A 26,359-nucleotide genomic window follows, 5' to 3' on the forward strand; every position below is an offset into this window, starting at 1 on the left:
CCAGGCTCACCTCTGTATCGTGCCGTTAATCCGCCAGTTGTCCCAGTGGACGCTGGAGCCCGTCGGAGCTGTCTCTAAACCGGTCCAGCACGGGTCCGACTCCAGGCTGCACGTCCACACCTACATAAACTCTTTCCATCGTGTGTGGGAGATGCACCCCGAGAGGCAGACGCTGTGAAAACACTCCATCATCCAGACCCGGTGGTTGCGTTTCATTATGTTCTGCCCGAAATCTGACGTGTTGTCCTGTAATTTCACCCTGATCGACATTGATGAAACTGGTTTGACGCACATCTCTGTAGTTTAATTGTCTGTCACCTCTCTGTTTGCACATTCTGGATTTAAAAAAAAACGAAAAACAGAGCAAACAACAACAACATAACTTCCTGTGATCTGAAAAAGCAATCAGAAGGTACAACGAGGTCTGCACGCGTGCTAAACTGCTTCTGTCTCATCAACTCTGCTTATTTGTCCAAATGTCAACCTTTACGAGGGACCAAAGACGCCCCAAAATGTCCCGACACTCAACCGTCACCCCGATTTCCTCTTTCAGATCCTTTTGGAGATTAAGCTAGCGGAGCGATTCGCCGCACCACCTCCTCAGAACCCTGAAGGTGCATCACACGGAGGTGTGCGTGACTGATCCCTTCTCGAGATGCACCGAAAGGACGAGCGCTGTTTCATATCATTACCATAAACAAATTAGGGCATCACTCCCTCGTTAGGCCAAATATGTCTCATTAGTGGCACAGCTGAACAAACCTCCTGATTAGGGCTCACTGTCTCCCTTTGAAGCCCACAAAAGGAGAGTCTATTTTTTAATTAAGCTCATTTGCATTTACAAATGAGACACTAATTAATGGGACTTATTTTCTGGGGCTGTCGCAGGAAGCTCGTGGAACAATTTCTACCCCCGCGTGCACGACGGAAGCCAAACGAGGACGTGTGTAACAGGGAGCCGCGGAGGGGTTTGCCCTTTAGGAATCGATGTTGCTGGACCCGCACGAGCGGAGAAAACCTCATTTCCTCTGTTGCAGCGCTGCTGCGTTCATTTGCAAACGTGCCCGTAATCGTAGGTGCACGACCTCGCACTGTTTGGGAGCCGGGCCGCGTTGGGAGCCGGGCCGCGGGTGCACACGAGAACGAGGCCTCCTGGGGGAGCACAGGGAGGCCTGGGCGGGCTTGTCGTGCAAGGGGAAGGAGGTGACAGGGCAAATATGGTTTGCGCACAAGTGCTAATGTGCGCGCTCGTTAGAGGGACAGGAAGAAAGGAGAAGGAGAGGGAGAGAAAAGGGAAAGAGAGGTGTGATATCATCAATTAAATAACCCTCCCACGCAGCATCTGGTGCTCTCGCTCTCGCCGTCTGTCTCCTTCTCCGCTGTTGTAGATTGATTTTCTGCTCGTTCCTTTCTTTTTCTCCCGCGTTCTGTCATCATTTGGCATCAATCTGTTTGTCCCCCAGCATGCAAATGCAAGTTAGCCCACATCGCAGAGCGAAGCCGCACTCTTTCCTGCACTTTCCATCAAAACATTCAACCTTGCTAAATCAATTTTCTTTTCCATTTTTGGGCCTGTGGACTGATTCACACACTAATATGTAGTTTGGTACAAACTTGGTCAAGAAGATGAGGGTCACATGATCAGAGTCCCGATCCTCACCACTCCTGGTTGGTTCTCCGGCGATCTTCAGCAATTACTCCATGGCTTTTGGCAGGGGAAGCGTATTTAAGCATACGTGCAAACAGGGTCAAAACCGTCATTTCCATCCAAGACCAACTTAAACGAGGGTAACCTGAATGCAGCAGCTGGTGGGAGGGTAAATGGGGGGCAAAAGAGAGGAGAATGAAGGCAACCGAGTGGAAAGCATTGAGGAGGAAAGTCACTGACCGCACACTTACCAGCCACATGTGCACACTTTCATTACAGCGCTAATTAATTCCCAACTCGTTAAAGGCGCAACCTTCATCTCCGTTACAATAAAACACTTTTCCACGCTGGTGCTAATGGGACGACTGTCCTCTCTGCGTCTCCGTCTTTTTTATTTTACCCAACGTGAAATGGGGTCAGTTTGTGTGTAGCCAGTAATACGAGATCGAATGATGAAGATGAAGGAAGCTTTTATAATAATGGGTAGAATCCAATTATAAGTTTGTGCGAGCTGAGCGGGTCCGGAAAAATGGATTTGCCTTTTTGGGATTGATGCTAGACTCCGAGATGAGAGAAGGAGGGAAAGCTCTGACGCGGGGAAACGAAGGACGTGCGCACGTGGAAGGAGTTGAGGTTAAGGATCTTCTGAAGGCTTCCAGGTAGAGGGGGGGGTTGTCTGTCATGCAAGTGCTCGTGCTGACACAAGCTAACAGATTAGCAGATTTCTAACTTGGAATCTGGAGCAGGGAGATTTTTTTTGGGAAGAATCTGCAGCCCTCCTGATTTGAGGGAGGCCCTCCTCCTGCACACGAACGCACCGCCATGTCCTTGCAAACAGCCCGTGATCCAAATTTAGCGTCAGAATCTCAAATCTGTCAGAGATGTGAGGCAGGCAAATATGAAAAGAACATCCCTGTGTGTGCGTGTGTGTGTGCGCGTGTGTTAAGTCCGCTGGAGACGGAAAAGAAGATGTGTGCCTTCAACAAATGAGGCCCTTTTTTCACAAAGCAGGAGAATGATTAGTCTGACACTGCTGTGTGGGAACGAGTGGGATTTGATAGAGTCTGCGCTTTGTTGTAGAAACACTCTTGGTTAATGATATGCCTCTCTCATCCTCATCCCCTCCCATCCTGCCAGCAAAGAGCGATAACGAGGGAGCAGACAACCCGGAAAAAACTTCACACAAAGAGAAAAAGGGAAATCGGCGCGGCGCACCGGCTCAGCCTCCACGCCGAGAAAACTTTCCCCCTCGTCTGTTTCCCGGCAGCCTTCAGATGCCTTTTCCAACTTCGCCCGCTGATCAAGTGGGGCCGATTGACACGCGTGCGACTAGGATGACGGCGGGTTCTCCGGAAAGGAGTTTAATGTGAATACGGTGTCTAAACAAAGCCGAGTCTGAGGCGGTGACAGGAACACCGGGCTGACGGATGATTTCAGGTCTGACAACTTGCCGGCGTTTAAAATGAGGGGAGCGGGTGTGACACGTGTGGGAGATGAAAAGGGCCCTCGTGCGGCTGAGGTGGGGGCGCGGTGGCGTTCCGGTGTCCCGGAGGCGTTGGCAGGGCCACGACCCCTTTCGAAACGGGAAGTTCTGCCCCGGATTTTCCGAAATGATCATTACTTCTTATTTACCCACTCCGTGCAGACGCGTGTGCAGCCGTGCATTTGGAGTCACGGGGGGGGGGGGCCGCCCCGCGCGGTTCGGACTCACTCCGTGGAAAAGTACCGACGCGACTCAGGACAGTTGGGTTTACGTGTGCGTGCACGTGTCCATGCGTGTTCCCCTCAGTGGGACGGGGGCCCGTCCCCATAGAGCACCACACTCTGATGGATGTTAATGTGGACTGACGCAGGGGTGTCCCCTGAGGGAGGGAACACGGCCAGCGAGCGAGAAGAGTGGCGGGGGGGTGCGTGTGCGTGCGCTGGGGAGGGGGGGTGGGGGGGGATTCATCGCTCTAATCCTCTCCCTCTTCCTCACAGAAGCCTGAGTGAGGAAGAGGCACTGAACCGCCCAATGAATAAATAAAAGAGCGAGTCCCCCCCCCCACCCCCCCACCTGCTCGCTCCAGCCCGGAGCCTTGAACAGGAGCACTTAAAAGCATTTTAACAAGAGAGTCACTTCATTAAATATGGACTTCCTGTCTGTAAAAACCCTGGAAGGAAGGAAAAGAAAAAAAGAAGCAAAAACGGGTGACTTCTCACATTGTGATATATGGGCAGGAGCGTGGAGGTGGGGGTGGGGGTGGGGGTGGGGTTGGGTGCTGGTGGTGGTGGTGGTGGTGGTGGGGGGTGAAGCATGGAAAATGGAGGCAGAGGGAGAAATTATTGCACAAAGACACAAAAGCCGGCAGAAATACAGCAGAGCTGTGGAAGAGAAAAGGATAAGCAAAGCAAGATAACAGAAGCAGTGGGCTGGAAATTGGACCTTTCAGATCTCTCTTAATTTGTAGCAGAGCGCACAGCATTCAAAGCCTTTTCTTTTGTGTTTTTGGCATTGTGTTATCTATATTTAAAGCCCCCGAAACACACACGCACACACAAAAAAAATGTCAGGAAATCATTACAAAGGCAGAGGAGACAACTCAGAAGAGGAGAAAGTAAGACGGAGCCGCTGAAAGGAGCTCGTCTCCGTGGCGTCTTCCCACCGTCTCTCGGAAATTTTAATTTGCATGAAATTTTTAAATTGTCTTATAGCGTCCTCTGTATTTTTAAAAACCCTTCGGGGGCAGAGGCGGCTGCCCGACTTCGGCGAGTTGTTGCATTAAAAATAAAACCTTTTTCAGTGCGGCTGCCTTCGATGAGAGCGCCGCTCAAAGAGAATGCATCAAATCCGAGCCCGGAGATGCTCAGTGAGTCACAGATCCATAATGGATCCCACATGACAGCGTTCCTTTCGCTGAAAATTCCACATGCTTGTGAATAAATGCACAGCGCGGACTTCACAGGAATAATTAGCCAAGTCTTATTTACGTAAACAACAACAGAGAGTTCCACTTCCTCCATTCTTCCCATAAGGGAGGGGGGGGGAGTCCTTTAGGGGCGTCTGAAGCCATCTGAGATCAAACCTGCTGTGATTTATTGTGATGTCTCAAGGTCACGACTCCTTTTCGGCTAAAGAGCGGGACGGGATACCGTGGTGGTGTCCGGAGGCAGGAAAGGGTCTTTTCAATGGCTCCGATTTTCCCGCCCACACTTATAGAGGAGTGAAGAAGCAACGATACGATGCAGGAGGAAATCAATGAGTGTGTGATGGAGAGTGTGGAGGAGCTGCGCCGCTAACTCCTGTTGACTTATATTTAGACGAGCGACCACGCTGAAGAAAACTTTCACGCAACCAGAGATGCCGGAGGATGGAGCATTGGGGGTCGTCTGTGGGGTCGTTTCTGCTCACAGAAAGGCGAGCTAACGCCCGTGCACGTGAGTTTCATCCATTTCCCCTGGACTAGTAATGAGTTGCTAAAGCGGGAATGAAACCCATCTCACCTGGCGCTGAAGTGTGAAGGATTTCCTTCAGCTTTGAGTTCAGCGTGTCCACCGAAACCCCCAGAAAGTGTAAATCAACCTAATGGAGATACGCTGAAACCCATCATAAACACACAGTACGGGGACTAATTTACCTGCTGTGTATTAGTCCGGGGGGGAAATGATGAAGAAAAAGGTGTTATGTTCGAGGGCGAAATTAACCGGCGTCCATTTTGGGCCAATTTCTCTTTTGACCTCGGCTGTGATGTTGCTAAGCTAACTGTGCTAATCAAAATGGAGGCACAAGAGCCTTTAAGTAACGCCATTCTCCTCACGCTCTCGCACCCGTCCTGTGAGAGGGTTCAGAAGGTGAACGCTCCCAACGCTCACGAGCCCCGTCAAAGATTTTCTCAAACAACTGGACACACCACATGGCGGCCGCTCACTGACCCGGGTTTTCAGTTAGAACTCTTTTTTTAAAACCGGTTCTGTTGATTTGAAACTGCGCAGCTCTGCAGCACCTTTAAGAGGGGCGCGAAAGGGACTCCAAAGTGGGTCAGAGTAAAAATATCTTTACCAATTATTCATGGTACCCCGCCCTCCTCCACCGTACCTCCGCCCTGCGAAAAATCCGCAACACGCCGCAGCGCGGGGAGGCAGAACGGAGGGTAAGAGCTGCGCAGGGAGGACGTTTGGGGTAAAAAGAGCAAAGGCAGAGGGGATTCTGGGGCCCTTGTTTGCGTATTATTGGCTGGGCCGGGGATGATGTGTGGATGCAGTTAGCAATGCACAATGTAGCTGCTGCAACGCTGGCGAACACTTCCTGCGATGGTGGAGTCTAAATTTCTCCAACACTTGCTCTGCTGTCACCAGCGAGCCTCCAACCGAACACCAACACTGCGCCCACCCGTGCAAATGGCTGCCAAGTCTGGCTGAATTATACATCTATCGCTCCCATCCGCATCTTTCCGCCTCTGCTCAGAAGATACGGAACACGCTCTGGGATTCTGGAGACTCGCGCTTTGAGTTTTATAGTCGAATAAGGGTCGGATTTGTTTTCTCCTTTGCCGAGCGCCGACGATTAAGGCGCTGTGATTGGAGCGATGTGAAATCAAAAAGCCGTGATTGGTGGGGAAGAAAACTAGATTCCGGTGCAGCAGAAGGGTGTCATGGCTGCCAGGTCCCTGTAGGTCTGCACTGTAAATCCACACATTAATCAGAGCCGGCAGGGAGAGATCAAAGGAGCCTGTTCCATCTTTACTCAGAGCACCACTTTGATGTTGGCGCATGTGTGTGTGTGTGTGTGTGTGTGTGTGTGAGGGAGGGAGAGAGAGAGAGAGAGAGAGAGAGAGAGAAGAATCTGTGTGAGAAAAGGAGCTCAAAGTCAGACAGTGAAAATTAGGAGATGAGAGGCAGCCTGCCTGGAGAGAAAACCCTCATGTGAGGAACCTGCTGGGTTTCGATGTGCACCACACCAGCAGTAAATCACAACTTTAAAGATCAACACAAGTCAACAACGAATCATTTACGTCGCACTCACAAAAACACACTTATTCTCCTGCATGGAGGACAAATCAAACGGCAGAGGGAAGGCGTTTGATGCAGCACACGCATGACGGCTGCCTGCACACGCACAGTTGTGCATATTTATGTTGCTCCTTTCATATGTGACAATAAACCACCATGTTCACTGCACAATGAAAATACTTTCCTGCCCCGCGGTGGTCCTCATCTGTCACTGCAAACACACACGGAGCTGGAGCCAAATGTGGTGTTCCACCATTGTATGGCAGCTAAGTCTGCAGTTGCCATGGCGACGTGGAGCTGCAGCACTGGCTTTAAAAGCATAATATATAATTAGTTGATGTGTTGACACTTCGGTGTTTTTCTTCCTTTCACTGTGAATCAGACGCCTTCGTCGCTGCTGAGGAAGAGGAGACGGCTCTGTGCAACGCCTCAGAGTGAACACTAGGGGATTTTATCGTCTCTGAGAGGACGGAAATAAAAGCCAACGTTGCATCCACATTCGAACAAGGAATCAGCTTGTAGAAATTGTGCAGATAACGAGGTTTTTCTCTTGTGTCGTTTTTTATTAATCACAACTTAAAAGTTTGCAAATGACTGAAATTGACCTGGTGTACGAGCATTTAAGGTAAAAAGCGATTTCATCGGCTGCCTTTTGCACATGCAGTTCTTTCCATTGCGCGGTGTTTGTTAGTTGGTCTTTTCTGCCACCTGGTGGTCAGATTGTGAACTAACTACTGGTGGACGTCAGACTATGGGGAAGCTGTTAAATTACTAATTCAATCAATAGTTAGGCACTTGTGTTGGGGACGTTATCGTGTCAGACATCTGCAGTCATTTCAACTTTATTTAGCATTCGAGTTCATATAAATAACGGTGCCCCCCCCCCCCCCCCCCAAAAAAAAAAAAAAAAAATCAGATTAAATAGCCCTGTAGAATCAAACTTGCTAAGATGTTATTCATGTGAATGGATTCTGGACCTTTGCAAATATATTGGACACTCAAAATCCATAATTAAATCCAAGTTTGCAACTACGCTGGTACCGAAGAAGAGACCTCAAACATTGTAAATAAAACACTCTTAAACATTGTAAATAATCAAAAGGAATCCAAGTAACAATAAAAGTGCAATTACCGTGCAAGGCTCACGTACACAAACACAATTTTGTCCAGGTACCACCCAGGAACCTCTGCTTCCTGGTGTGGGTCCGGTTCTTCCCCGCGATCCCACAGTTTGTCTATAAAATTTAATTGGACCATACTTTCAAAATAAAATGTTAACGTCACTGCTATTAATCGTAAACTTCATTGTACCTTAGTATTTATTCACTTCTATTTATTATATTTAAATACTTTTTCAAATTCATCTTGCGTTGAGCACAAATATGAATTATGCAAAACAGTAAGACATTTGTTTCACACGCTTATAGACATTTGAATCATTTATATATGTACAGAATTAATCACTGACCTAAAATTGGCTATATGAATGAAATACTGGGGAAAAAAATAAACAAATATTAAACTGCAGTTACGTTTAGACGATAAAAGAAAAATATCGAGACTGACCACAAGAGGGCAGTAGCGCCTACGCTCGCACCGGAAGTTGTTGTGGGGTCACCCGAGGGCTCTCCCGGCTGCAATGTCCCATTTTAACCACTGGGAGGCAGCCCTGCCTCCAGTCTGGATTTAGACATTCTGGATACGCGTTTTAATGAATCAGGGGACCGTTTAACTGATGCTTGATTCATTTCTGCTGACGTTAGATTTCATGTTTTATTTAATCATGAAGACTATTTACTGGATTATTGCTTTTTTTATTCAATCAAACGTGCTATATCTATCGGTAGATCTTAATTAAAGAAAGAAGTACAATCTCAATTTTATTGCACCTCTTTATAATTCAGTGAGCACTCTACTGGAGAATCAACCCGCTCAAGGACACCAAATGTTTGGGTTTCAAACTGGGACCGATTCTGTCAGGTCACTTAGATGCACACTGAATTGTGAATAGCACACATAGTGTGAATACTGTTTGATTGTTGGGTTTGTTTGTTTGTTTTTAAATTTGGAATACAAATAAATCATGACAACAAAGAAGAAACTTCATATCTCATGTCCACGTCTCTTCTGTTGTTTGACTGACCCCTACACACGCAGGTGAACGGTCGTTTTCTCCAACCCTTTGGTCACACCAGTGGTTTTTCGTTATTCCCTGAGACATTTGCGCTGGACCACAAAAATCACGTTATTGTCCTTTATTTCGTTTAAACGGTTTAAAGTGGTCGTAACGGCCACCGGAGCCGCAATGATCTGGCTGCGTTTGGAACCCGGGGCGGACACTCTCCCTTCCTGGTTTAATGAAAGCGCCTCCCTGATTGGACGCCCGGGTAATCCCCGCGGGCCTCGTGCCCCCATACTAACTTGCGCGCGGGGCTGAGCGCTCGTCCAAATCTGCCCAAGGCGAGGGAGGGCACGAGGAACGCTCGCGAGGGGAGCGATCGCCACGAGCTCCGATCTCACAATTAGACAAGTGTTGCTGAACGTGGGCTACATGCGCGCAGCGAGGGGGCGCGCGCAGAGCACAGAGCTGCTGAACGCATGTAGGAGCTCAGCCACAGACTCTCAGCCTCAGAGGAAACGCAGCGAGGGGAGAGAGAAAGTGCAAGAAAAGTCATTGAGAGGATTGCGTGAGTACAGAATACAGTTCCCCCCAAGAAGAGACACGATAGTGGGAAGAAAGGAAAGTGTTCCTGGACGGAATCTGCTCTGGAAGAGAAAGATGAACGCCAGCGAAGAGAACCTGCTCAAGTCCATCAGCAACGACACGCTCCTCGACCTGACGCAGCGCTACGGCCAATCAGCCTTCGGCTTCGGCGCTGGCCATGGGACTGGAAGCCCCGGCCGCTTCCCGCTCACGCCGGCCACCGACTTTCACTCCGGACAGACCGCAAAGTCCAACGAGAGCGGCGGGGAACACACCAGCGACGACGAGGACGGCTTCGACTCGCTGGACTCCAGGAAGCGAGGCTCCTCGTTTGGGGACGACAAGCCCGGAGGGGGACTCGCCAAGAAGTCCAAGGAGCAGCGCTCCCTGCGGCTCAGCATCAATGCCCGGGAGAGGAGGAGGATGCACGACCTGAACGACGCGCTGGACGGCCTGCGCGCAGTTATCCCATATGCCCACAGCCCCTCGGTGAGAAAACTCTCCAAAATCGCCACTCTCCTCCTGGCCAAGAACTACATCCTCATGCAGGCTCAAGCCCTGGAAGAGATGAGGCGGCTGGTGGCGTATCTGAACCAGGGACAGAACATAACCTCACCCATCCCCACCGCCCTGGCGCCCTTTGGACAAGCCGCCGTCTACCCGTTCTCGGGCTCCGCACTTTCCACCTGCGCCGAGAAGTGCACGACTTATTCCGGGACACCGTCGACCCTCTTCAAACACTGCAACGACAAGCCTTGATTCTGTTCCACCTCCGTTCTCTCCTGAACTTTTATCTCGTATCTCTGCGCCTCCGTCGGTCTCTCTCCCACTCTAGATATTTTTTAAATCAATCCGTGGAAAATTAAAACGAGTCTAGTCTGCTGCATAAACTCTTAAAGTAAGGTTAAGTCATTATATTGCAATGTTTCATTAAGATTTAAGCAACGCTACATAGAAAAGAAAGTGTTTAGGCCTTTAAGATCACTTTGTCACGTTTAATTCTGGGTTTTTATTTTTATTTTTAATTTGGGCACATTTTACCGTTTAATTCATGTTTGTAATCTATGCAACATTGGACAAAACGAAAGGTGGAAATACCAAGAAAAGCGCCCTGACACGTCTTCTTCTTCTTCTGCATCTTCTTTTTAATTAAATCAAATCAATATTTCTGAAAGGATTTCCTCGCACTGACGCGCTGTCGGGGAGCGATGACTGAGCGGGTCGCCAAGTTTGTGTTTTTGCATTAACTTGTAGAGTTTTTGCACATGCTGACATGATTGTATTGTACAATTGTGGTTAAAAAAAAGAGACACAGAGAGAGGAAATCATCCTACGCCGTTCTGCAAATGCTTATATCCGCGTGAGCAAGCGTTTTGGTTGTGTTGCAACATGGATTTCATATATTGTTTATATGTCTTTATAATTAAAACACATATCTATGCTTGGAAACGGCCTGCTTCATGTCATTTGTTTTAATCCAAAATGTGTTATTTACTCAATAATTCTGTAATAAGCCCTCACAGGTCCGTGGGTTTGGAGTGAAGCGGACTCACGGGGGGCTGGAGGGGCCTGTGCGGCGCGCAGCGGGGTCGACGGCGCTCAGGGGAAGGACGCGAGATCCGCCCGGGGCATCCAGGACCTGTCCGGGGGTATTTGGGTGATTGCAGCCTTTCTTGGTGGCCTCTTCCACTCTGGACAGCTATTAACACGATTCCAGCTCCTGTCTCCATGCTCGACTTCACCCCCTGAACGTTGCAGCGGCTGTTTTTTTTTTTTTTTTTTTTTTAAAATGTGACTGGATGAAAAAGGGGAAAAAAACATTTTCATATTATAAAACAAGTGAGACATTAATTTACGTGGATGCTACCTGCAATTTCACATTTGTGATACTCTTACCTGCAACACTTCCTCTGTACTGTCAAATGTAGATTAATGACAATTACTTTTAATTTTCCAGGTGTAAAGTGAAACTATAAATGAGCCCATAAGTGGTGGATTTGATTATTATTCCCCAACAATCACCCAAAAAATGTTGTTTTTTCCCCCAGACCTGCGGTGATCAGGAATGGAGGCACACATGAGAGCAGCCACTCAGCTCCAGTCTCATTCAGACTGAACCAGCCTGTGTGTTCCTATTTAACTGCGTGTCACAACAACGGGCCACCCGTGGCATCTTAAATTGGCCCTCTGATGACACGCGTCTCGTCAGAGACCCCAAGAGACATCCGGAGCGGCTGGGATGAAATGTGACAAACGTGGCTGATGTGAGGAGCGGGGCCCCTGCGCTCCATCAGCCTCACACCGCCTAATTGTCTCAAATGAGACGCCCGTCTTTTTGCAGGGACACTTGGGTGGTCACTTTCCTTCCTTACGGGCTTTTGATGTCGACCTGCTCTGGTCTGCGTTTGTTGTGTCACCTTATTATCTTAATGGCCTCCGAGTGCTTTTGGCGTGTCAGCTATGCATTAAGAGTGAGTTTTGATTTAATTGGATGTGTTTCCTGATCTTTTAGTCCACAGCTGGTACCAACGAAGATGACCGGTCGTCTTCACAGTGGATCTTTCTGTCAGTTTGGGATGGGCAACACGCCACAGTGGCCCAACAGAGACGTTTGACCTGCTGGAAGAGGGGAAGAATAACCCGGATGCACAAATTCTACGTAGCTGCATTCGTGTTTTGGCTGGTTTACAGTCTGGGTTTGTTTTGTCTGTGATGCCCAGCAAAAAAAAAAAACAACCTGAATTTTATTTGGGAAGAAACAAATGAAGAAATGAAAACGTGACACAATTGTTCATTTTCCAGACGCCACAGCTCAGTTCCTAATCCCCCCCTGAGTAGAGTCTGTGCTTCAGGCATCCAAAATCATTAAATATTCACCTGGCTGTTTCAAGAATGTCCGGCAAATTAAAAGAAAAGGCAGCTTTTAACGCCAACCACTCCCGTGTTGTTATGGACATACGCCGGCTTCGGTTCAACTAAAGTGTGTTTTTGCCGTGAACAAAGGTGGAGCGTCGCTCATTTCACAGAGGATCTATTTTATCTTTTAATGCTCTTCACACCAGCGCTGCGGTCCATCTTTGTTGACATTGTCTGTACTCGCACAAAGGGCCCTACGGTCGGCGCACGGCCGCTCGCACGGCAGCACGATGTGGCGCAGGAGTGCGGACAGACTGTGTGATGTCTGCAAACATTTGTGTTTGCTCTCAGCGGGATCGGAGGGGAATGATTTCATTAGCATGGCTCGCAGCTTTGAGGTATGTTTGTGTGCTTTTCTCCAACCCGATGGTATAGTACTAAAACCATATGCCCTTAAGTGCGTTCCTCAGCCTAATGCTTCTGACAGCGCTGTTTTCTCTAATTAAGTTCTTTCTATGTGCTAGTTCATGTGTCTGATGCGCATTGTGGCACTTCATCTCTCTCTCTCTTTCTCTCTCTCAAACACACACACATGCACACACACATACAGACTGTGCTCACAACCAGGGCCTTGAAGGAAAATGAACACACTTCAACACTAATTATGCTTCTTCGGGGGACCAAAGGCTGGTTTGTGAATGTGTGTTTTTAGACTTGTGTTTAGAAATTTGCTCCCAGATGCTGTTGAGGCAGTTTGGGGAAGTCAAATGGGTGATTATGATGCGACACGCGCCATAAATTCAAGTCCGTTGGATCAGAAAGAGAGCTTAAGATGTAGAGGGAGGTGCAGGTGTCTGTAGTTTTGAACCAGGCACACTGTCACACACACACGCACGCACACACACACACACGCAGGCTCCCTGCTCCATGACATCACACTCTGTTGTCCCTCCCAGCCCCACCTTGTCGGAAGCGATGAGCGGGTGAGTCAGTTGGTTCTGAGGAGCCATGTGATTCGGGGCGACATCGCTGCAAGTGCAGCAGGACGGGCTTTGGTCCCTCGTTTGCTAATCAGACGTCTAAAGGAGGCGCGGAGGGGACGTCTGTGTTTATGCGTCTCCCCGTTTGCGTCCGCGCGTGGCCACAATCCCTCGAAACATGGCGGAGGGGCAAAGCGTTTTGCCTATCGCCACGAGGCACCTGGCACTGGGCGTGGCCAGACTGAGCCCGGCGGGAGGGGGCGGAGACAGAGGAGGGACAGGCAGCAGTGGACAGAGACAGCCTGAGCTACTGTTGACCCTGATGCCGTAGGGGTCATCGTAGGGGTCACGTAGAGGCGTCTTGTGTCAAAACTCTCCTTCCTCACCGTTAAAATGTTGCCAAAAATCCACCTGGACTCGGGAGCAGTCGCTCCCCTGGCTGGCAGCTGGAGCTTTCCTCCTCTGGTGGACGGATGAATGCAGCCATAATTGTTTAGTAGATGCATGTAAGGAGAAGTGAGAGGCCAAATTAAATGTGATAACGTTTGGTGAAGACCACACCTAAAGTTACGTTGCAGTTTAGTTGTCACGTGACCTGGTTGCCATGTCGCCAGTCAAGAGGTCAGAGGTCAAAACATTGAAAGGTGATAGTTTATTTTGGTCTGAATCAGTGGTCTCATCTGTTTTGGAGTTGATGGACATTAACATGGTTCAAAATGAAAATTCCATTGAGTGAGGCCTCAGTGTTTCTTCCTCCCTCCTTCTTTCCTGCAACACTTTCTCATCACTCTTTTCCTCTTGACAGAGGACGCGAGCTGACATTCGGGGGCATCCGTTACTGATCCTCAGCCTAATCTCTGTAATGGCCCAACAGATACAGAACTGGTGGTGAGCAACACAGACTCACACACACACACACACACACACACACACACACACACACACACACACACAAACACACACACACACAAACACACACACACACACACACACACACACACACACACACAAACACAACTCAATGAACAATTGTACATACAAAGCCCCGGGGTTCAACCATCACCCTCGTGTCCAGGCTTTTGTAAACACCATAACCTCTTTCCCTCATTCTGTGTATCTGTATCTCCATTCTACACACACACACATACACACACAGAAACAGGCACCCCTCTATCTCTCCTCAGTACCAGCTGAGTTGCTGTGGAGCACCATGGTTTCATGGGGAGCAGGGGGAGCTCGTTATCCTCATTAATTAATGACAAAAGCGATGTAATTGGCCATCCATAATCCTCCAAGCAAAGAAGGTGTGACAGGCAGGGCTGGGACCATCCTCTGTGGCGAGGGACAACTCATAAACACACAGACAAAATGAAGTCACTTGTAATTTTTTATTTTTCTTAGTGCGCGAGGAGGAGGCACTTAGCAACCAGCCGTGACAGGATTTCTGCAGGTGGCGACAACGTTGACACAAATGAGCAACAATTTTGAGTTTTCTAAAATTCTGTTGTGGAATTTGAGGTTGCAACAATCTGCAATCGCCTCTGTAAGAAAAAAAGACAAGATTAATGGCACTTCCTGTCACCGGCGATCTCGCTCCTGCCTAATTAAAACCACTGGAACATGCGCTTTGCCAAGGATCAGTGGCTTTTAATGAGGAGCTTGTAGGCTGATTTGGGCCTCATTTTCTGCTTAATAAGGCCGGTTTAAAAAGTAATTTTGGAGGGATGTGACTCCTTTAAACCTGCTCATTATCAATGATAGCGCTTCACTTAAGTACTCCAGGAAACGTTGTGTTTAATTAATATTGTGCCGTGCACGTGGATTAGCTGACAGTCAGGAACGGTGTGAGCGCTAGCAAGTGAGCAGGGGAGCAAAAATTGATGAAGAACTTTCAAGGGCACTGATTTCATTAAGCAGCTTCATTACAGCCTAAATAACTCTTCATGTCATTTCGCTGCCTCAGTCAGCACACACACACACACACACACACACACACACACACACACACACACAGAGTGATTCAACGCTAAATGACCAAGGTGCAACAAAGAGTTCCTAACCTTTTATTTATGTCCTCCAAGTGTGTTAACCTACAGAGCTTCAAGCATCTGTATTTGTCATTTGATTGAGTTGTTTTGTTCCTTCTCATTTCACATCTTTTTTTTCTCCAGTGCTTGTAAACAGAGCTTTTATCCTCAAGCAGTTTAAGAGCTTGGGAGACGGTCGTTGACAACTTTCGCCGTGCACCACATCACGCCGAGGCTACAAAGGCTCTTACATCCTCTTTATCCCATTGTGATAATCTCTTTAGCCCCCTGACTCCACTGTTCAATATGTAGAGTTCAGGAAAGAGCCGGACTTGAGGGGCTTTGAGTCTGCAGGATTTTCCTCTCTCATGGACCCAATTACTAACACAGACAGTCTGAGCACAGAGCATTACGTGGAATGAGGCTTTGTTGCATTGTGATTGTACTGTTGAGTTTTTTTATTGTTGTTTTTCAGCCCTGTGTGTGTGTGTGTGTGTGTGTGTGTGTGTGTGTGTGTGTGTGTGTGTGTTCTTTATAAACATTTACCTCAGCCTTTTAAACAATACCACATTTTTAATAGCAGCTCAGCACTAATTTTGAATACCGAATGTGAATATTCCACAATAGTGCGGCTCAGAAGTTTACCGGCGGTGTCTGCGTGATCCTGCTGTCAACTAAAAGTGCCCTATGGCAATCCACAAAGCCCCACCTGCGCATGTTTCAGAGCAAGATTCCACTTCAGTAATAGTTTTGGGGTAAAAGATATCATCGCCCACTATTGTGTTTGCCTCCTCGGCCGAAGAAGTCAGCAAATTGGGGTTTGTTTGGAATCTTATAATTCTGATTCTCAGTGATTGCTGGAGTAATGTACAGTCATATTTCTTTTTCATAACAGTACAACAAAAACAAAGAAGCCAAAACCAAACCAGTTGTGTATGTTTGTGTGCCAGACTGCAGTAGTTTAGAAGGGGTTTATACTTACCTATATACCTTGAATTACCTGTGCAACAGTGTTGCGACTCTCACAGTGTTGGTAAAAGACTACATGTTAATCTATATTTCTATTTCTATTTATTAACAACGGTCCTGCGTAGTTTGTTTAGTCTCTGCCGGCTGCGGAGCGGCTTTTAGCTGACAATTCACACTGGAACCACAGGATTGGAAAACCAACGAGAGAAATGGAGTCGAAAAAAGAACCGAGGCGTTACATTCCAGGAGAGAGATAAATTTAGGAGAGAGGCGCGCTCGCTCTAATCTGCACAGTGGGGACCTGCTTACATTATTTCCGGCATGTTTTGTTGATAGTATTCACACTGTACAACATCCTATCAGGTAATATCACAGTCTTTGAAGGATTAGTGGGAATAAGAGGGGTTTTATTCTGTTGTGTGTGGGGGGATAATTCCTCTGAAATATCCTAACATTTCCAGACTAATATAGAAATGGATTTGAGCCTCTTTCTCTTCTTTTTTTGTACAGCGGGAGGTTCCTTCAGGACAACGTGATGGACGAGCGGATGATTTCCTGCCGAAACGCTGTGCAGCAAATCTGTGCGTCCTTCTCTCATCCTTTTTAATGCAGCAACAAAGAGCTGCATCACTATAGTTAATGTCACACTGTTTAAGCTAAGCTACAGCTTTACCTTGTTATTCCTTTTCATATAATGCAAGTAAGAGGATAATGACCCCCAATATGATCCCCAGAGACGGTTATTGTTGTCCAATTGTTTTTGGACAGAGAAAAAAAAACACCTCTTGTTTGTTTCCTGTTGTTTTCATTTGACGACTCAGAAAATCTGGAAAGAACCGACTTCATAATGAAAACATCACCTCATTAAAAAGGCAATATTGTTCTTAATTAATGAATCAATTAAGCAGCAGGTTATCGTACGCACGCCCTCTGTTATTTCTGTTGACCTTCCGGTGTTATCTCAGGGGTCCAAAAGGTGTCCCCCCCAGGTCCAATGTCAAGGTTGATCAACTGAGAGGATGGACAGGGGACGGCCGTCCATCAGTCTCCTGCTACAGCGGCCCATTAGCGTCCCCCCAGCACCATGTTTGCGTCTACATGTTTGTCATTTTCCAGTTTAATTAGACAGCGCCGTTAAGGTGGCTGATGACTTTGGTGGCCACAGATGGATGACACCCTCATCAGCTCAGGCAGCAGGGACGCAATATGTTTCTCTAAGAGCCGGGTAGGGGAGGTAAAGACAGGAAAGAACGACAGAAGAGTGGAGATGAGGCAGGGAGAAGGGTGAAGAGAGGGTCACGCTGATATTATTTATGAATGGGTGATTTCGTGTGTGTGTGATGTGTATGTTTGTTAATGGAGTCCCATACTGTACCCCTGTTGGTCCTGGGCACCTGCCGTCCTCGCTGTTGTGTTAAGGATTATCCCAGGAAGTGAACTGGAGCAACAATAATGTGAAGCTTGCCTCTTATCCGCCCAGGAGACACACACACACACACACACACACACACACACACACACACACACACACACACACACACACACACACACACACACACACACAGGGTCGTCAATTACTCCTAAAACAGCTATATGATGGACTCTGAGGCCTGAGAGTTTTTGTTGCGGAGTGGGTGAATTATGAAATCCTGTTAATGCACAAAATGTGAAAAAATAAGTGTCAAAAAGTGTATTGTATGAAATTAAATACAAAGATAATTCCAGATATAATTAACTGCCAAATTAAACATGTGCTCCAGTTTAAAAGTTTTACTACGACATGATGGTGGTTCTGTTCTGTGTAAAAACAAGACAAAACATGAACGTGGGTTTCATAAACTAATTAATTTATTAATTTTGGAGGAATTAAAATCCTGAATGATGATAATAATAACAACAATGACCATATTATTATTATTATTATTATTATTATTATTATTATCATTTTTATTATTATTATTATTATTATTATTATTATTATTATTATTATTATTATTATTATTATCATCATTATCATTATTATTATTATTATTATTATTACAATAATACCCAATCCCATCTCGTCTATCATAATCTCTCTTCTATTAATATTTCAAACAATAGAAAACACAGTGTTTTGTTACACAAGCCAGGGAATTACATGGAACACATTTATATTAACCCCTCCCTCCTTCACACACACACACACACACACACACACACACACACACACACACACACACACACACATGCAGTCAGAGGCTTCTGATCTTCCTTATAAGGCAAACATGGGATTTCTGGTAATGTCCTGGCTCCATTTTCATTTTAATCACGTCAATGGGATCAGACAAGCTGGTGGGGCGGGCTCGGCCTGGCTCGCTTGATTGTTCTGATTGAGTTTTCTTTGTTTGACAGATATGTAATACAGCCTGCTTAAGAGGATTTTAAAAGAGGAGGGAGGTTATTGTGTGATTGAATCCTGTTCACTGAGGTGGACCTTCACTCGTCCACTTCCCAACAGCTCAGAACCTGTTGACCACATCAGCAGCACCAGGGAGACGTTTATGATCAATGAAAATGTAATGGTCATTTCATAAGATTCTCGTTACTACCATTAATTCAACATAGGGTCAATAATAAAAAAAGATGTTGAGTTTAGTCAGTAACCTCTGGTGTTCCATATTCTATCAGTGACAGAAATGTTTAACAAGCTTTGTTTAATTCTAAGTGGCACATGCGCGTCAAATGGTTCAAAAGCCTGTTTTCTGCATCTGATTAGCTGTCCAAGTATCATAGACTGAACACAATAATATAATGGCCGTGTTTGAAGAAAACGTGTCATTTACTGAAGAAAACAATAATTCTGTTTATTCAAATGATCTCTGATGTGTCAGCGGGGAAAGCACGGCCTGTAAATCTGCGCACAAGGGCTTTCTAACATCTTACTGGTTGCGCCGTCTGCCTTTGGGAGGATTAAAGCCGAGGAGGTGGGGGCGACTTTCCCTTCTGATTCTCACTCTCACTCAAAAATGTTCACACATGGCACGAGAGAACAATCTCAGTCACCCGATCAAATATCCATCAGAGCTTAGTTTATTTATATTTCTGTAAAGAAAGAGCGGCAGACAGAGAGAGAGAGAGAGAGAGAGAGAGAGAGCATTAGTATGTGTGGCTGTCCTCCATTAGCAGCAGTATTATTTACATGAGTCCCAGCAGGGTGCCCGCTCTTGACCCAGCACTTTATCTGATTACTCATTAATGCATCGTAAGGTGACAGTTTGAGGGGAAAGCAGACACCAGTGTGTGAATTCACCTCTCTGTTCTTGTCTGCATATAGGAACCCATAGAAAATAAGAAAATTTGTATATATATTTTCCTGTCTGATATGCACTGTGGTTGGGATTTTCCTGGATCTGTAAATACTATAACATAAAGAAACATTTTTTTTTCTTTTTACAGTGTACACTTAATTACTTAATCCTCTTAGGGGACCCCTCTAAAAACAGGGTCATGTCATGAATCATGTGAAAATCTGCTGTATGTGCATGTGTGTGTGTCTGATATGCCCCCCCCCAAATACACTGCAGCTCTGTGACCACAGCGTGTGATATACAGCTTCAGCCCCTCCCTGCGGGTCCTTTAACACTCATCCCGGCCCATCAGATCATGATCAGATGCAGATATATTTACACATGCAGTATTTACTGCCACAGTGCCCCCCAAATACCCCACCCCCGCCCCCGGTCCCCTTTTTTTTGACAAACTTCCCAGTTGAAAGTGCAGGTGCTGGATTTCATGACTTTGTGGGGGCTGCGCAGCTTCACGCACGCTTTGAAGCTGAATTGTTGGCTGGGTAAGTGTGACAGGTTGGCTTAGTGTCAGATGTTGGCCCAGCCCGGCTCAGCTCAGATTGCTCCAGATTAGGAGATGGGGTGGGGGGGGGCTCTCTGAGAGCAACTATGATCCATATTAAAGCTGCATAAAATGAAAATTGCAAAGATTTAGAGACGGATCATAGAATTTAATCACAACCTGGCTGTGTGTGCATGTGTGTGTGAGTGTGTGCGGGCGTGTGTGTATGTGTATGTGTGTGTGTGTGTGAGAGAGAGAGCTACAGAGTGCATAAAGACATGAGGATTACAGATGTAGGCTGTATTTACTTATCAAGCCAGTGTTCAGAGATGTAGCACAAATGCTTTATTAGTGCTTCGCGTCGCTGTCGTCCCAAGATGGACAAAAACTATGTGTGTATTTACAAATTGTATGTATTCACAGACGCACACATGCAAATGCATTTGTTGCATGTCGTCACTGAGGAGAGGTGGAAACACTCCTGGGTGAGCACAGCCAGGATGATTCTGTGCCTGCAACACTTGTAATCCCACATGAAGCTTCAAATACTGTAATTGTGTATTTAAATTGTAATCTATAGACATCAGCACAGAGGTTTGGGTTGTGACAGCAACAGTAAATGATAATGTCCTATCTAGAACATCGTGTCAGCTTTTCCAACCCTTTAAAAGCTCCTTGGTTATTAAATATACAACATAGTCATGGAATGACTAATTGTTTTAAAAAGATGTGATCAGCGCTATTTTAATACTGGACAAATTTGCTTGCTAATGTTGACTTACAATGCTGCCAAACCTGATATATTTTTACCATCTAATTCTCTCTGCTGCATCCATTCTAAAAACATCTATTAAATGTCAGTGTGTTTCCTGTGTTTTTCTTCTACAATTTCAGATTTTGTAATACTTTTCTTACCCGTCTTCACTCACTTTTTCTTCCCTCTTCTTGCACTCCATATTTCCAAATCCCCCTCTAAGAGCACACCGCGTGTGTGTCTGTGTGTGTGTGTGTGTGTGCGTGTGTGTGATTGTTATCCGTGCGCACGTACTGTACACACACTTAGATTGAGCAGATGGTGACCGTATTCATTTTTTTCCCTCACTAACATTAACCACTCATTATAGACAACAGACTAAGCCAATCCTACATCCTCCCCCATGCAACATGTACACACACACACGCACGCACACATACACACACACATCCACACACACACGCAAAATGTCCAGTAATTTTGCCATTAGCCCAGCAACGGTCCCAAAATCCTGCATGGCCCTCCGTCAGTGTTGATACTCTCTCCTTCCAGACGGTCCCAGCTCTGCTCTGACTCAATCTGTTGACATTTCTGAATCCGACTCCGTGACTCAAATTTCTCCTTCACTTCACCAACCCACAACAGGAATGAGGAGCATCTGACAATTCCCTTTCCATCCAACGCTTTTCTCTTTTTTTCTGCTTGCTTCCACTTCGCTGTCTGGTTCTTCTGGCAGGTTCTTCATAACAAACATAACCAGTCCGCTCCTTCCTTTGTTCCTTTTCCCCTTTGGGTTTCCTTTATATATCTGCCTTTATTTCTATGAGTCTGTAATCTAATGGGAGAAAAAAAAATGTCGGCAGTAAATCTGATTTAATCAGTGGCTTGAAGAAAAGATGAACATTAATCCACATCTGTCCGCACAAATGTTTACTGCTCATATTTCAGACCTCACTCAGCCCTGCAGCCTGCAAGGAAAACAGAGTAAAGAAGAAAGACTAATGTGTGCAAAAAAACCCAACATGTCAAAGTGTATTTTTACTCGCAGACATGCAGATCTACCTCCTTGCACGGTTTCCCTGTGAAAGGTAACTGGGGGTTTGGGGGGGGGGGGGGGGGGGGGTTGGCTGTTTGCCTCTCCGGGTGGCTCGAAGGGTGAGGAGAGCCGAAACTTTTGCACACTTAAAGTAATGAGAGTTTTAAAGGCAGTCAGAGGGCAGAGGGAGTTAGTGCTCCTCAGCCACCCTCTGGACATCAATCGCCCTGAATTCCTCGCTGAGATCCCCACGGTTCCCTCTTAAACACTCACGCTTCGGTACAGCGATATAGAAACACGGTGACGGGGGGGTCGGGTTAGAGTGAGGGGTTGGGTTGTTTCTATCGTGCCTTTTAAAGACAGCACTTGTGAATAAGGCCTAAAAAACACAAAATGGACCCCAAATAACTACAGAAGACAAAACGCTGGTGTTTTGTCGCCTCGTCTCAGTATCGCCGAGTGCCCCCGTCATCACCCCGATGCCCTAAAACTGTCCTAAATGACTTAATCTACGGGGCGTCGGTACTCCAGGGAGACGGATGACTGAGGACGGTCTCTGTGCGCTGTAAGGGGATTGCTGTAATTACTGGGATCTGCGCACCGTATTTATCTTTTCAAGGGACGGGTGATCCCGCCATAAAAAGCCCAACATTTGGCAGTTAACTAATGCACACCATTAGATTGATTGTGCTGGATTTGTGTTTTTGTGTCCCATATTTCCCCACTGCTGTCAGGCACTGAGATGTGTGTTAAATAATACTCGGTTGTTCCCTGTAATCCTGATTAAATGGGGGTTAATGTGTGTCTGTTTTACCGTTTAGTGGTTGCTGTTTTTTTTTTTTTTCATGGGCTTGTCAACTGTAACCTTCTATGAGTTAAGAGGTTGCATAATTGTGGGTAATATCGGTCCATATATCTTTGTTTGCCATCTTAATGTGTCGCCATGTGGAAGCAAGAAACCGAACAATTGACATTTTGTTGCATATAAATAAAAATGGAACGTCCGGTGTGCTCTTTCCCCTAAACATCAACCTCAGCAGCTTTCAGAATCTGACATTAGGGGTACAATAAAAGAGAGAAGATAATGAAAGAAAATGAAATTATCACTCTTCTTGGATGTGACAGCGAAACAAACAGATTGACCACATTCTTCTTTCCAAAATCCTCCCCCGTGCAGGCAACATGTTCCTCACGTCCATCTTGGCTGTTTTTTCAGATATTTGGTGTCAATGTGTGTGTGTGTGTGTGTGTGTGTGCCCGCCTGTGCGTATGCGTAAATGTGTGCATGGCTCGGTGTATGCGGGTTGTGAAGACGGAGGCTGCACCAGGCTGTCCAGCCTACACACAAACCGTCCCGACGTTAAATCACCTTACTGTTGCATCCACCATCCACTGCCCTGAGCGTGTTTCTCTTTGACGTGTGTTTTGGTAGAAATGAAAGACGAGGTGGGAGGGAAAAGTAAAAAAAAAAAAAGAGAGAGAAAGAAAAGAAAAGGTGCATGACTTTTGAGAGGAAACGAACAAATGTTGGACGGGTAAAGGAAAGCTGGACTGTGGTCGCTTTGTTTTAGTAAGACTAACTTTGGCCATCTTTGTCACTTCAGACTCACTCACGCACACGCGCTTCCATTTAATCTCCTCACACTGCCCCCCTGTTCGTACTTGGTCCTTATTAATTTTTATGTTTCTGACCTCGGAGATGGGCATGAGTACACATATATATTACAGTAATTATCTAATTTTACAGTGCCATTAAACGTCACAGAAAGCCTGAGTTATGACATTAATACAATAAAGAGAGTTTAGGCCAGAGGGGTGATAACTCCTGCTGGACGGTCTATAACGCCGCTGCCGACTGCAGAGTTTCACAAGAGCTTTCCGAGTCGATTTGACGCCACACGATGGAATAAATCGTTTCCTGGGTGACAAAGTATCTCCAGTTCAGAATATATGCATTTTTTTGAAAACAGAGGTGAACATCTTGAAAGTTAACTGCGATTAAATGCAAACTTATCGGACATTTAACCTGCACATTCCCAACCCTGGTTCAGATTTATAACATATTATATTTAGATTCTGCTCTTTTTTCCCGGATCCTGGCCCACAATAGTGTTATTTACTGTGGCTCTAACTGAGGCGCATTTGGGAGCAGTTCAAACTCACAGCCATGCCAATCTCCTCATTCCTTTTTGGTCTTTTTTCCTTTCTTTTTGCCCATCCCTTTTCCTCCATGGCCCTCTGCTAGTCTCGCTCGCCACTCATTTTGGTGTACCTATGTCCCAGTAGATGGAGATGTGAAATATTTAATGCACTTTGTTGTCCGGGGGACAATACACTTTGGCAGATGGGCCATCACCGCACGGACCCCAATGTATGCAAATCTTCATACAAAGCAGGCCTGGATGTTTTCAATATAACACAAGTGCCGCAGGCCCTGTTTTAATCCCTCTTTACCAGCAGCCAATGCACTGTTTCATCCAGTCAAACGCCTAAAGCGCTATGTCAACTTGGACATCTGGCCACATAACTGAGCCCAAAAAACCGGCTCATACGTGTTTGGAAGAAAGTGTGTGTATGGAAGGTTAGAAGCGGAGATAAAGGTGATAGCGCGTGCGCCGTTACCCTGAAATACTGTGCACGGCGGTGCAGCATCTGAGCAGGGATTTATTTTGTCCGCCACACCAGTGGAAACAGGTGCCAGTGTTGCTTTCTTCATTGTCTCTTAACTTGTTTTGCTGTTTTCTCACTTTTTTTCTCTCTCACCCCCACCCTCTAGGAATAAGCGATGCACATGCACACGTGTGCACAGATGCGCCGGAACACCCGCGTGCGCATACACAAACGTGCACAAATGTGGCGTGATTAAGACACACATGCTGCCCGCAGACTTTCTACTTGGAACATTGATTTCCGCGGTTGTGACATCTGAAGGGTGCTGCGGCGAAGCCAGACACCTGGATACACATGGCATCCTTCACTACTGCGAGTCAAAGTCCACGTGTGTGTGTGTGTGTGTGGGGGGGGGGGGGGCAGAGAGGGTTTGTGTGTTTCCTAGGTGTCCGTTAGGTGTGGGGGAAGATGACATAAAAGGCTCCTGAGGGTACCTCATCAGCTTTTCCTGGATTGACCAAGTTCAGCTGCTTGCGGCATTGTTCCGCGTCCTTACTGACCTACATGCACACGCACATGCGCGTGTAAACCTGCGCACGTAAACTGCGAGATTTGCGCATTCTTTTTATAACAATAATTGTATTTACCTACAGTAAGAGATCATTGTTTGAAAGCAGGCTGGTTCTATCTGCTGCTTAAATTAAGAGGAACATTTTTACAAAAAAGGGACTTTTTTTTCAAATTGTAAAAATGTGTTCCTGTTATGAACAGCCATCCTGTATGGGGGCTCTGTAAGTGTATTCCTTTTTTGCACTGTTTGTTGCTGGCATGAGCGAGACTGCCTGCAGCTTGTGTGATGGTCTCTGGATATGTGTGGATGTTGGAGCCGGGTGGGGGGTGGGGGGGCTAGGTTGTGTGTTCATGTGTACTTAAACCTCAGGCCATGAAACCGTGCGTCTGCGTGCGTATCTCATTATGTGTGTGCGTTTGCATGCGTTTGTTTGTGTGTGTGTGTCTGCAAGGGAGGAGAGTGTGTAGGTGAGTGCGGAAGACAAACCTGTCAGTTTCACAGCTGGTTTCTCTGGCTGCAGGGCTCAGACCAGAGCAGGGTGACACTCGGCATCACAGCACTGTGGAACAGGGCCTGGGGTGAACACACTCTCATATACTGGAGGCAGACACACCCACACACACACACACTTGGTTGGCTGCCCTCACCCATAAGACCAAGAGAGCAGTGAAACATACCACCTGGGTAAGTCATCATATCATGTCTAAGATTTTCTTTTTTTTCCTTTTTGGCTTGACGGAGGTGTGAACAACATCACAGAGCAGATTGCCTGGCAATAGATTGACCATCATGTTGTAAGGAAGGGGTGGCGGCGGCGGTGGTGGTGGGATGAGAGGAACACAAAGTGAGAGAAATGGAGAGAGAGAGAGAGAGAGAGAAAAGTGTAATATAAGATAAGAATCTCCTTCTTTTGATTGGTGGAAGGATGTCGTTGGCTTGTCTCCCCGCATCACGCACAAGAGTCGCTTGATCGGGACAATTCCGGACACTCTTGACGCATGATCGAAGCTGATGAGGGTTATTAGCTGGATGGTCTCTTCTAGCGTCAAGGGTGGATGGTGTGCCCGTCCTTCGGTCTCATTCTAGGACCTGCTTCGTTCTACGCAGCGTTCATGAGTGAAGTATAAGCAAATCTCGAAGGGAAAAGCGCCTCGGGCAGTCCCACCCTTCAAACCAAAGCTTTCCCATTGTCATCCCTGCACATTTCCATTGCCACTTAGATGGAAGTGATAGCTATTTCCTCTGGCTGCTGAGAGGATTGTAGTCCTTTAAAGAAAAAAAAGAGTCAAACGCAAAAGCACGTCAAGGTAAGAGAGAAAAGGACATTTTTAATTGCGAGGTTAGGAGAAGTGCAGCGCAAGTTTTGATAATGCAGAGGTGATGA

The 26,359-nt window shown here is 46.5% G+C and overlaps 1 protein-coding gene and 1 long non-coding RNA gene across 2 annotated transcripts; both read left to right on the plus strand.

Annotated features, from left to right (window-relative positions):
- The first annotated feature begins 9,075 nt into the window (after positions 1-9,075).
- On the plus strand, positions 9,076-10,790 carry bhlhe23 (basic helix-loop-helix family, member e23). The gene has a single exon (XM_057041602.1). The coding sequence runs from the start codon at positions 9,189-9,191 to the stop codon at positions 10,098-10,100; it is 912 nt and encodes a 303-aa protein (XP_056897582.1). The 5' UTR covers positions 9,076-9,188; the 3' UTR covers positions 10,101-10,790.
- Positions 10,791-12,322: 1,532 nt separating this feature from the next.
- LOC130530157 (uncharacterized) lies at positions 12,323-17,069 on the plus strand. The gene is made up of 3 exons (XR_008951753.1): positions 12,323-12,595; positions 13,983-14,065; positions 16,684-17,069. It is a non-coding gene; the product is annotated as an uncharacterized LOC130530157 (long non-coding RNA).
- The last annotated feature ends 9,290 nt before the right edge of the window (positions 17,070-26,359 follow it).

This window comes from Takifugu flavidus, chromosome 8 (genome assembly GCF_003711565.1).
Source record: "Takifugu flavidus isolate HTHZ2018 chromosome 8, ASM371156v2, whole genome shotgun sequence".
Taxonomy (NCBI): domain Eukaryota; kingdom Metazoa; phylum Chordata; class Actinopteri; order Tetraodontiformes; family Tetraodontidae; genus Takifugu; species Takifugu flavidus.